The 13,034-nt window shown below is 38.4% G+C and overlaps 1 protein-coding gene across 1 annotated transcript in view; it reads left to right on the top strand.

Annotated features, from left to right (window-relative positions):
* Positions 1 to 11,756, top strand: part of LOC114458404 (low density lipoprotein receptor adapter protein 1-B-like) — a 36,606-nt gene extending 24,850 nt beyond the window's left edge. Inside the window, exons 6-9 of the mRNA XM_028440770.1 lie at positions 1,522 to 1,608; positions 4,684 to 4,814; positions 6,306 to 6,340; positions 10,628 to 11,756. Of these exons, the coding sequence (XP_028296571.1) occupies positions 1,522 to 1,608; positions 4,684 to 4,814; positions 6,306 to 6,340; positions 10,628 to 10,772 (398 nt within the window). The 3' untranslated portion in view covers positions 10,773 to 11,756. The remainder of the gene's footprint in view (positions 1 to 1,521; positions 1,609 to 4,683; positions 4,815 to 6,305; positions 6,341 to 10,627) is intronic.
* Positions 11,757 to 13,034: the final 1,278 nt, after the last annotated feature.

Here is a 13,034-nt window from a genome sequence, read left to right as displayed (position 1 = left end):
ACAGTGGATCTCCATGGTCACCCACATATTCCTGGATACCCTAGCAGCCTCTAAATCTGTATTTATAAAATATTCACTCTGAATGATACAGGAAGCTACTGACAGCCTTCCATATCAGTGTTGATAGCCAGTGATCTGGTTTTCAGTGTGAAAATGACACATCAGGCAAAGTGAGACCCCGGGGAATTGAACACTTAGCTACCTACACTCTAGGGAAGCTTTTATTTTGGAGGGAGATGATGAAATACAGATTTCTTCTCACTGTATGAAAGAGAAATGTGGATTTCATTGACAGTGATGGGGTTCAATGCATATTATAAAGGTTCAAAGCTGTTGTGTTTTTTGTGGGAGTTTCTGATTTTTTTTTTTTCTTTTTAAACTTTCAGTTCCTCCTCGATGTTGGAGAGTTTCAAAACACTGTCAATATTGCAAACAAAGACGTTTTTTTCCCCAAAGTGGAGAAGTTACTTGTTAAAGCAGAACTTGCCTGGATCTGAAGAGCAAATTGCTGTTTTGTTAGAAGTGGGTTCACATCATATCAAAGCTGTGTTGGATATAAACATGTAGAACAGTAGCCCTCCAGGACTAGGATTTCCCAGCATTGGTTCATATTGTGTGACAGATTTTTGCCTCTGCTCCTAATAAAGAGCAGCAGCTGTTTTTACATTTTTGGGTTGGACATTTTAAGATTTCTTTTACTGTTGATTGTTATTAGCAATCAATCTCTCAATTCATCCATATTTAAAGTTCACTTATTCTGATTTAGGTTGAGAGTTGGTATATTCTTTATCAGATTACTCAGAGTGCAAAGGAAGTGAAAGAAAGCGTCCCAGTTCATTTAATAAGAACGGCTGTTTGAGACTGGCAGGAAGTTGTCATCAAATACTCCAATGTTTCCATCCAGTTTTTACATTTTTGTTAAAATTTTAAATAAAATAGTTTTTTTTTTTTTACTTTTTTAAGAGATACATTTGTTTAACTATCAATTTAATGATTGATTTGAGCTTAGTTACTTTTTTTTACTCTTGAGTCTGTATAACATCTAAGTACGCAGTGAAAGATAGACTAAACTATGTCAACACCACAAGTGACAGTGTAAAAGTATGTCAGGGGAGCAGGAGACAAATTCATCCAAACCACATTTTCTAATGTAAACTTTTTCTTTTTTTTTCCTTTGTTTTGCTTGAATATATATTTATCAAGACAGTGTTTAATTCTGTCAGAGTCTGAGGTGACAACATGAGTTGCAGCAAGAATGTGGTTGTTGTGGATATGGACACCTTACATTGTGCAACATGCTGCAGCGCTCACTCTGCAGCTTTGAAATCATGTTGTCAAAGGATGCAGGTAAATTAAAATCTGTGGCTGTGATCTTTCTGGGTTGAAATGCAGATTAAAGGGATAGATGTGGAGGGGAAAACTGTGTCTGTTGGGAGTTTGCAGGTTCTTTAAAAGCAGCAGTTTTTGCCTAAAGACAGATACAATTACGGTTGTTGTTTTGTTTCTTTTCTCTGTGAACAGAGAAGGAGAAGCGGGCAAAGACGGGGTCTGACAGTGAAGGGGCCAGCAGCTCCCAGTCGGACAGCTCAGGCAGTCTAAAGGAAGGAGGTGAGTCACGTCCTGCTTTCTCCCCTTCAGGGGGTGTTCTAAGTGTAAGGCAACCGTCGACTCCCAATTTAGTTTATTAAATTAATAATTAATAATAACTAGCAATAAATCCCTCTGTTCATCCATTCATCTTTATTGGATGAATAAAGAATACTCCAAAAAATGGTAGGAATTATTTTTTGTTTTTATGAAAGTGCGGGTGAGATGCGCCTGTTCCCCCAGAGAAGACAGCCATTGTCTTCTCTGGGGAAGGAGGAATCTTCACCCACTTGTCAAACGTTGACCTGTTTTTGGACTGCAGGTCAGCAGACGGCCCTAATGTCACTTTTCCTGTTGAAATCAACAGCAAATGACATTTTATGGTGATTAGCTTAGATAATAATGATAATGATGTGCATAATTTTGAGCCATCAAAGCTGCACTGCTGCTCTGTGGATCTATTAAAACAAATATATAGCTGTGACATTTAACCATCACTGATTTAAATCAGGCCACAGACAAGCAGACTATTCAATCATGGCCTTCATTCTCTATGCCCTGATTGTTCTGTTAGACTCCCACTAAACACAGTGTCTAACTGAGCCTGCAGGCATTTTCCCATCAATGTTTTGTCCACGAGACAGAAGAAAAGACAACTAGAAGCATTTTGTTGTCAGAGCTACTTTAGTTTTTCCATTGTATTTGTCCGTCTTTTTGCTGTTTCACTGTTTTGTTTGTTAGTTTTTTTTCTGTAGCCTGAAATGTCAGAGGTTGCTGTTTTGGACGGCCTGGAAACTCATATAAAATAGAGATATGTGCTCCATCATCTCATTATGATCCTTTGGCTGAGACAAGTGATCTGCAGCCAGGGTCCAAATCTCCACCAACGCTGTAGAAACGAGGTCTGTGACCCTGAATGTGTAGCAAATCCCAGCGAACATGCGTTTGAAGGATGATCCCCTCCTGTGAGAAGGCCTAACATATCTGTACTTGGATGCAGAGGCATGTTTTTTTTAGACTAATATGATTCTTCTGATCTCTGTGTCTCATTTTGCCAGGAAATGGTTTTTTGTAAGGCTTTCTGGTTCAAAAGAGTAAAACACTGCAGTGTTTGTTTAATCCTGTGACGAATTTTCAATCAATCGGTTTATATGGTGATGAAAAACCGGGGCCGTCACACACCTTATACCAGGGGTCTTCAACCTTCACTCCCAAAGGAGCCATTTTGCCTAATCTCAACTGGATTAAAGTTATTCCAGAGCCGAAAAAAAAAAAAAAAACTTCTTAATGAAGACAATTCAATGTATAAAATATTATACAGTTAAAATAATATTGAATAATTTGATGAATTAATGGATTTGAAGGGCTACAAAATATAACTTGAATTTGAGAACACGTGATCATGTCGGTCAACACATGCTAATTTCTTCCAACATAATCAAGGATGCATATTAAGTCGGCATGTTGACAGTTAAATAAATCTTTACCCACACATATAACATCTCTATTTTCTTCCAGAATAGTCTTTTTTTTAGTTTAGTTATCTTAGCAGGGATTTAAAACTCAAGATTAGCCACAGGTGCAAATGGATTTATTTTTAGGTTAACAAATTGTTTTGGCATAATTTTATTTGAAGTTAATGTCATTAATCATCAATATCATCTGTAAGAAATAACAATTCATTATTATAATATATTTATTAAAACTATAGGGAGCCATAAGAGTCAAATAGCCACATGAGGCTCCAGAGCCACAGGTTGCAGACCCATGCCTTATACATTCTACAGTAGTGCAATAAAGCTAGTCATGTTGTTAAAGAAAAGTTATGTGGACGTTGGGTGTCGGACTTGGTTCCTGGAGAGCATCAGTCCTGCAGGAATGTGGCAAAGAATAAAGTAGACGCTTAGTAAATGAAATAATTAGCTTTCTCTCCATATATACAGCATCCTCACAGCTGAGGATGAATAGATAAAGGAGGTGATGCGTTCAGATGTTCCAGTATTTTAGAGAGGTCTCACTAATGCGTATTTCAGAGATAAAACCTGTGGCCTTTCAAGGTTAAACAACTTCTCCTGCCAAAGGTTTTCACCAGCTGGTCCCAAATCCAGGATCGGGCACAGCAGAGCTTTAGGCTGATCCAACAGAACATCACAGAGGCTCAGGGGATCAGAGGTTTGTCAGAGATGAGTCAGCATTTAACACGTCACTAGATACCATGGACTCTCTCTCTTCTGTCAGAGTCTCACAGCTCTAAAATAGAAACGCTACTTCCTGTGTCAGCAAAGGGAACTTGGCCTGCATGAGACACACCAGTGGAAAAATAATGGCAGATGTTTCTTTTAGGGTTTACGCGGAAAGATCTGAATCCGGACGATAATTGAATGTGAAGTGAGGTGATGTCAAGGGGAATACTGGGAACAAACTGGAACAAAACTGGTGTCAAGCCAATCACTGTCTTTATTTGACGAAGAAACACAAGAATTCACTGTGAGAATGAAGTAAAAACACTTCCATGCATCTGTTACGGGACTCCACATCCCACAATGCAATGCGTGAAACCTTTGAGACGATGACGATAAACAAGTGTTTACAGGGGAGAATAAAACGAACTTTCAAGTGACAATTTTAACATCTGATATCTTTTTTTTGGGCAAATATTCAATTTATTGAACTATGACAACTACACTATGTCTACACTGTGTCTTTATCTGATGAATTATCGTTTAGAGCAGCGTTAACACTGGCTCAAAGGTCGTCTAAGGACACTCAGGTTAGGTCGATAGTAAAGAGAGCTTGAGGTGGTTTTCCATTGACCATGTTAACCAAAGAATCACACACACACACACACACACACTATTGACACACATTAATCATCAGGCAAAGCCATTACCAGCCAATCTAATTACAGTTCATTAGAGTCTGGTGGGGGTCACTGAATGCTCACTTATCACTAAGTGACAACCTACAGATGGCCAGATGAATGAGATACTGTAGATATGAGGCTCATATATCAGCGTTTTACGTTCTGCAACTTTAAAGCATTTTATAAATGTAATGTAGTGTTAAGTTAGACTTTTTGTGTTGTTTCCTTTATAGAAGTGGCCACTGGGACTCTTCTGGATCTGGCTGAAGGAGCCAAGGCGGCTCATGTCCACTCAGGGACCAAGCAGAGAGACTCTGGGGCCTTGACGGCACGCGATCACCCAACAGAGAACAACACAGTCTGGGTAAGACAGGAGGCTTCAGCGGAGGAATGAATGGAGCGCTGAGGCAGAGTAGCTGCTGTATTCAGGGGCGTGGCCTCAAAGGCTGTACAATGGCTCATTGAACCGCGCTGGCCTTATCTAATGGTCACAGGGCTGTGTTGGGTTTGCTTCATCTTACACACAACAGAGAATCAGGGCTGAGCATCAAAGCAACAACAGAGGTTTGCTACATCACTTGTTGCTCGAGTCGATTTCCTTTTCATTCTATTCATGAATCACATTATGGAAAATGATTCGATAACAAAAACATGAAAGAATTACATCAGCTCTGCGTTTTTTTGTTTCCTTACAATGAAGATTCATCGCAGAGACTATGATCGTGTGCTGTATTTATCCTCTGATGTTCTGCATCTTTTAAACACCATCATGTGCTGTTGTAGATTTGTAGGATTGACTGCTGCAATAGCTTTGATAGATTGACAGTGTTCCTTAATTTAAATGGAATAAAAAGACCACTGTCCCTCCACCATAAGCTCAGGGTTGGTTTTTATAAACTCACTTGTGTCCAGCTGTCTTTTATTTGTTATTGTCTGTTGTTTGACAAATAATAGCAGCAGTCAGGTGAGTCGTTTACTGACTGTACAACAGTTGATAATGTCCTTTAACAGGGGCCGTCTGTACGGATGGACTGGCCATCTGGCATACCGGGCAGTGGGCCGGTCAGTTATGTTTTTTTGACAAGCAAGTGTAGGCAGACATGGTAACAGGTGCCCAAAAATGGTCCAACAGTGGCAAAAACATGGCAAGAGTGTAAAAGAGTGTAGAATGACTAAAATGGGCTAAAAGCATTCAAGAGTGGCAAAATAATGGGCAAATAAAGAGGAACCAGGTGGTATGTAATGGCAAATTGTGGCAAACAATAGTGAAAATGGGCAAAAATGTTGGTATGTATTGGGCAAAAGTTAGCTTATTTAGATGAAAAGTGGCCAAAAAAAATAAAAGAGAGAATGAAATTTGGATAAAAGTATCAAAAAGAACTTGCAAAAATGGACAAAAATAGGAAATAAGGGATATTTATTGGCCAAAGGAAACTAAAGTCTGAAAAAATAGAATTTTTTTTGAAAAGGGGCAAAAATGTGACAAAGGAAGTTGCTAAATGTAAATAAGTAAAAAGGGGTTAAAACGTGTTCAACTTTTAAGGTTTTCTGGGTGAATAATAATAAAGAGCCACATGTTGAGCATCACTGACTTAATAACAGCTTCTACATGGTGTCCTCTGATAATGTAATGGGTTGGTCTGGACACAAAATGCCAGGGCTGAAGTTTTGTCCCAGTCCACCCATGGTGATCAGTTGTTTCCCCTCTGACGTGTTTATTAACAGAATTGTTTTCTTTTTTAGAAATAGATTTTGTACTGTACAAAGCCAAAATCCACACAATCCCACCCTTGATCCGTTTCCTGAATCCTCTGTCCAGATCCAGTCTCACCCGTCTGTGTTTTGTGTCTAACAGGAGCTGGAGGACGGTCTGGACGAGGCTTTCTCAAGGTAAGATGTGTGTTCTTGTATTCCAGTCTCTCTCTGCTGCTCTTTGGGGACTGTTTACCTGCAGACTAAAGCCCCTCCCTCAGCCTGACGCTGTCCTGCTGTCTGTCTGGGCTGCTTTTATAGCCCACATCCTGCTTCGTATCACACACTGATTTCACACGAGGTCAGGGAGTCTCAGATTAGAATTGGTTCCTACGGAGGAGCCGCGTTTCAGACTTGTCCTGTATTTTTTACTGCAGTGGAATAAATGCTCACAGGCAGATATTGCAGACACATATGAGGTGAGGCGTCTGTGATGAATGATTTCATTCAGGAATCAGAGAATGAGCTGTGGTGGTCACCTCCCAAACAAACTGCATCTGTGTCATCCTATATTCTTTAATTTCCCTGTAGCGCTACATTAACCCTCTTTAGCAGATGCAGCACAGGTTGGTTCCAGTGTCAGTAATCAGGCAACAAGAAGCCACTGAAACCCTATTATCAGATGATTATTTCTCTGTGCGCTCTGTAATTACACCCCAGCATCGCTACTTTGTCACTGTTTATGCGTGAAGCTTCCTCTTTAATCACAGAAAAGCGTCTGATTGTAGACGTGAGTAAATAATTTAAGGGGCAGAGCTGACATCGGCCTCAGTTAGGAGGAGCTGATTGTGCCGTTTAAGCTGAATGAGGATTTAGTGATGTGTCCCCTTCAGTTTGCAGCATCACCGATGATATTGTCATTTATTTTCTACCTCAGCTGACAGGTCGTGTTAAATTTCTGAGTATATAAATAATTTTCATGCATTAGTCTGGAATTATAGCTAGCAAGTTTGTTTCTGCTGTAATTTAATAGGACGATTATGAGTCTTTGCTGCCCTCTGCTGGCACTGCTTTGTGTCAAATATTTTTATTACCTCAGCCTAAGAGTATTTTTCTGTTAGCAGGATTACATCAAAAGTACTTAAGGATTTTGACAAATTGAAATATATATATATATATATATATATATATATATATATATATATATATATATATATATATATATATATATATAGACTTTACACCATGGAAGATTCAATTGAAATGTGTCGGGGATCTGGATAAATATACTGATTCTGGATCAGTTTGAATAATGTAAAAGTCCCTATCTCTCATCATTTGATTTGAGTTGATTTAATTTTTTTTTCGAACTTGAGCACAACAGAGAAAAGTATAAAGAAAAACATGATGATAATAATAATAGTAGTAATCATAATAGTAATAATCAAACAAGGCAAAGAGAGAATAAATGGTACAAAAATCCTGCTCATGAAGCCTGTATGATCCTACCCCTTGTAATATCTAGCACTATGCATATAATCTTCTTATAATACACACCTATTTACGCTATCAATATACATACAGTATATACTGTATATGCAACACATCATTAATTGATGTGTTGTATATACAGTATATATATATCTATATAATTATACAATTCATGTGATCCACTCTACATTCATCTGTCCACACATACACAAGTATATACACGCCTATTTACAATTTTATCCTTTTAACACTTGTGCTTTGACAAGATAAACTTTATGTAGTTATGTTTAGATTGCTTTAAATTCAGACATTTATTTTCTATTTCAATGCACAAACTGTTTTACAAACTAAAGCTTTTTATTTTTTGTTGTCCGTCCAAAAGTTCATTTTCTCTTTTAAGTTATAAGTTTCAGATTTTTAAATAAACAATTTCTGAATATTTTTAATTTGCTAATTTTTTGTAATTGACCAATCTTTATGAAATTTGACTCAATTATGTCAGGTTGGTTCCTCATTTACCCCACCAACTTTCGTCTGAATCTGATTGGGATTGTCCATTTCACAGCGTTTTTTCAATAAAATAGGGGTGCCCATACATTTGGAGCTACGCTATCGTTATTAATGGGAATAGAAATACTTCCAGTCCTTTGAAGTGTGGATGATCAAGTACCATGATCAGGATCATTGATCCAGATAACTGCCAATATCTGGCAAAGGGGAGATTTGGCATGTGGCAGATGTTTGCGCTCGCTGAGAGCTCTTGTTAAATTTAAGAATGGAGAAGAAATTCAAGTTGTTTTTTTTGTTAGGTCTAATAAAAGCTTATTACCTTATGTCGCTCTTTTCAGATTGTAGACAAACAACTGGAGATGCAAAAATGAGTGACCTCATATTAATTAAAGCTGCTGTTTTTTTTTTTTATTAATCAGATAAAGACAGTGTATATGCTTCATACATCAATTAATTCAAAATAATTTGCTTGAAAAATGTAAAAAGTGGAAATTTCCGCTGAAACATTTGTGTTTATCTCCACTGTAAACGCTCTTATTGACGTTTTTAGAAATGTTTTGCGCATTGCATTGTGGGAAGTGGTCCTGTAAACGGATGCATGGAAGTGTTTTTACTTCTTTCTTAAACTGTGATGTCTGAGTTTGCTGCCAACCTTTCTGCACCACAGTGACTTCCGAACACATTTCACAAAACAATGGCAGATGTTTTTTTTTTTGGGGGCTCACACGGTGATATCACGGGAATACTGGGATATCCAACAAACTACAACAAAAATGGTGTCAAGTGAATCATTGTCCTGCTCGTTTACCAAGGAAACAAGGAAATACAGTGGGAATAAAGTAAAAACACTTCTGTACATCCCTCTACTGGACGTGATCATACAGAGAAACACACGTAACCTTATATCAATCTTGTTCCTAGAGGGTTGCTGTCCTGCTTGTTTTAGCTGTTTTTTTTCCCTTCAACATAGCTGAAAGTGATGAGTCATTGTTACTGAGCCTTCAGCAGAGCTGCATCATCACATATTAATCAGCAACATGCAGCACTGTCGCTCTCCAGGACCAAGAATGAAGATCCTCGTTTTGAAGTAATTACCAAAAATGCTGAATAATTGATCTTAAGGTTCAACTTTGAAATAATATGTGCTTATTTGACAAAGTACAACTTGCCAAACGTCACCTGTAAGAGATGTAGAAGTAGAAACGTCCTAGAATGCGTTACGTTTGTTTCTGACTCCTCATGACATGGGTTTTTAATTGCCTTTATTAATGGATATATTAGATTTGCTGACCTGTGGACGTTGCAGTTTGTGAGTCTTTGCTTTGACTTGTGATGTTTCCTTTGCGCCCCTCAGCCGCAGTTTGGATAGCTTTGAATCCTACTCAGGTAACTCAATCACCTCACTGATGCCTCATTCCTCTCCTGACCAACCATCCACCTCCATCATCTGTGTGAAAAACCCACGCGTGCTCTGATTATGTTTCCCCGACGCACAGAAGTCACGCAGCCGCACGGGACGAAAAACAAGAGAATCTAGTTTTTGTTTAATTTCACCATTTAAAAGTCACTTTCAGAATGTCCACGTCCTCACGCTATCAACTCTGAGGCATCATTAATGACTGTGGAGTGTGTGTGTGTATGTGTATGTGTGTGTTCACATGTAGGTCTAACATGTCCACACTGTGTTCAAGCCATTGTATTTTCCTCTCAGGCCATTCTTGATCAAGTCCATGTCATTAGTAGGAACAGTTCACACGATTTCTGCATTTTAAAGTTTGTGTGTTGATAAGGATGGGCAAACGAGATTTAAACCAGGATCCAAAACGGACCTCAGAGGTCGTATCGTATCAAATAACAGATGATGTCACAGGTGGTTCTTTCGTCTCAACATGTGACCACTGAGGATATTATGACACACTGCAGGAAATGGAGTCTATAGGACACCAATGGACACACATGGATATATTCCGATACAGTTTGGTAAAATTATTAATTCTCATCTAATGATTTTTAAATAGCTGAATCAGAGTTATACAGTTTTTTTTTTTTTTAAATATATAAGATAAAAGACTTTAATTTATCCCACAGTGGAGAAATTTGGTTTATACATTAGCAGAAGAATAAAGGAGAATAGCATTTCACACAATAATAAATGGAAATAAATGCATGAAACATGAATAACAAGAATCTATATACATATTTTATAAACTGCATTATCTTTCATATTTTAATGTGCAATAATTATTTTGCCTTTCAATATTAAAATGTATTTCTTTATGGCGGAAAAATCTGAATAAAACGGTCAGCCATTCAATATGCTTTGACTCAATATTCCCACTAGGTGTCACTATTTTTCTAGAAAGTGCGACCTAAAAAAGGCAGGTGGATATTTGTTCTAATTCTTTTGCCCATCCTTGTCCCTGTTTAATGATGACAGAGGTTTAATTGTAGTTTGTGGTGTTTTTCTCTCCTGTTCTCCCTCAGACTCGCTGAGTCTCGCAGTAACCCCCAGGTGCTGGACATTGGGGTAAACCCTCAGGACTTCAACACTGACGAGTGCCTGTCTCCGAGCAAATGGGACCAAGAGGAGATGGACTTCTCTGCACAAAAAGACACGTTTGGTTTCTAACCTGAACCGTCTGACACAAAAAGACAAAAACAAAGCAAGGACGGATGCGGAGAGTTAGTGGAAGCTGAACAGACGCTGATGGCCTTTTCCTGACACTCTCTCGTGACTGCGTGACGTCTCTGCACCGTCCGTCAGAAGAACAGCTCCAGCAGGATTCTTCTGCAACAAGCCAAAGCAATAGAAACCCACTGTTTGTTTTTATTATTTGTTTTATAAGGAATCCCATGCAGTCCCTTCAGTGTCTGTCTTCTTGTTGTGTCTGTGTACATTTAAAAACGGTGTGTGTGAGAGTTACAAAGGGAAGGATGAGTCGGTTCATAGTGAGGTTGAAGGTCAATAAAGGGTGCTTCACTTAATGTATTTCCTTAGATGTAAAATCCTCCAATGAGCAGTTTTAAATATGAATACATGCTTTAAGAATGAGCAGTCTTATTTAACATCGGAAGCTTTGAAGACTTACACACGTGTCGGTCAATGAGTGTTTGTTTGTGTACAAAAACTGTGTGAACAAAGTGACAATCGTATTTTTTTCTATTGCAGAAACTATTTTTGCACTCGGCATTTCTGCTCATCCAAAGCACACATTTCACTAAAGGGAATTTCTCCTCCATAACTTTAAGTTCTTTATGTATATAGAGTATAGTGCCTCTGCTCACTCTCCACTTTTGGACAAAACTAATGTTTTCATCTCGGTATTCAATGATCCAACTTCCATATGCACAGTTGTTGCATTTCATTGTATTTTTACAGTTTTCTTAAGTTCTGTCATCAAATGTTAAACTTCCTCTGAGGATCAGAGTCACAAAGCAGAGGCTGCTGGTGTTGTACTCGCACTCAAACATCTTCTATGTTTTGTTACTTTTTACCTTTCTGGGTTTACGCTTTCTTCAGGGACGACTCCCAGTGGTTTTTTTGTGAGGCATTTGGTTACACAAGAATTTAACTTATATTAATTTACATACATTTAATAAAAAGTGGAATTGTGTGCATTGTTTTATTTGGTATCCAAACTGAACAAATGTTATGCTGACTTTAGTATTTCTACTCCACTGTAGTTTTGCCTTGTTTATTTGATGTTAACCAAGCAGTTACATTTAGTCAATGCTTGATGAAAAAACTCACATTTTGGTTTTATCTGCGTATTTCTACTGTTTCCGGTTTACTAGTCAGGATTTATACTGGTGATAATGGACAACTCAGATGTCCTGGGCAGAGCTAATCAAATTGTGGCTTTGAAGACCAAGTAATGTTAAGTCAAGTGAAACATCAAAGGGACCATCAAAGGCGATCAGCAAAACTCCTTTGATGAAGACTGGCAGTTGATAGTCGAAACATGTCGGGAGATTAAAAATTAAAAAGCCTCGGATTGCTAGCTGGCTACATTCATTGACTTGTGAAGCAGCGGAGCCTCGTACCAGCGGTGTCCGCCAGCGGAGGAGACGTAAGCGATGTGATCAGAAGCAGGAATGGGGCTAGCTACAAAGCTAATCCTCAGAGAACGCCGCTTCCTTCCATCCTGCGTTCTAATGTCCGCGCCCTGGAGAACAAACTGGACTACCTGAAGCTGGATAGAAATGCAAGACGAGAGATGAGGGCCGCGGTGTTTGCATATACACCAATAACAACTGGTGCAACAACGGTGAGCTGGTCTCATGTCACTGCTCTCCTGATGTTGAACTACTGGCTATAAAATACAAACATTGTTCTCCCTGATCTGTTCTAACTTTTGGCAGTCTATAAAACTCCCAAGTTTTTCGCAGTCTGATCGATTAGTACAGCCAAAAACACGGCAATTGTTCACCATTTCCTCTCAAAATTCGGGATTTGCTCGTTTGTGTGCTGTTGGTACACCTGTTGCTTTATCTCCAAGATGGCGACTTCCGGGATGACGCGCCTTGAAAACCCTCTCTCTCTCTCTCTATATATATATATATTTATATATAGAAGTATTTCTCAATCTCTAAGTAGAATTATCTGTTGAATTTTGAACCGATTTCCAAACTGTTTAATTTTTTAGAAACGTCACACTATGATACAAGGTGCTTGGAATGTATAGCCTTAAATAATGTTGTCAATGAAAACCTGAGCACATCTGAATGTTTTCTGGGTTCCTTTTTTTCTATTTCTTTCTATCTATCTATCTATCTATCATGTCTGACGTTTGTTACAAACAAACCCCGTGAAAATTGCTTGAGAATTGAGTGATTTATGACAACTTTAATAGTGTAGCACATTCCTCTATAGATTTAATGCACTGTAGGA

Source organism: Gouania willdenowi, unplaced genomic scaffold (assembly GCF_900634775.1).
Source record: "Gouania willdenowi unplaced genomic scaffold, fGouWil2.1 scaffold_111_arrow_ctg1, whole genome shotgun sequence".
Classification (NCBI taxonomy): Eukaryota; Metazoa; Chordata; class Actinopteri; order Blenniiformes; family Gobiesocidae; genus Gouania; species Gouania willdenowi.
Note: the sequence above shows the minus strand (reverse complement) of the source record. Positions and strands in the feature narration are given on the sequence as shown.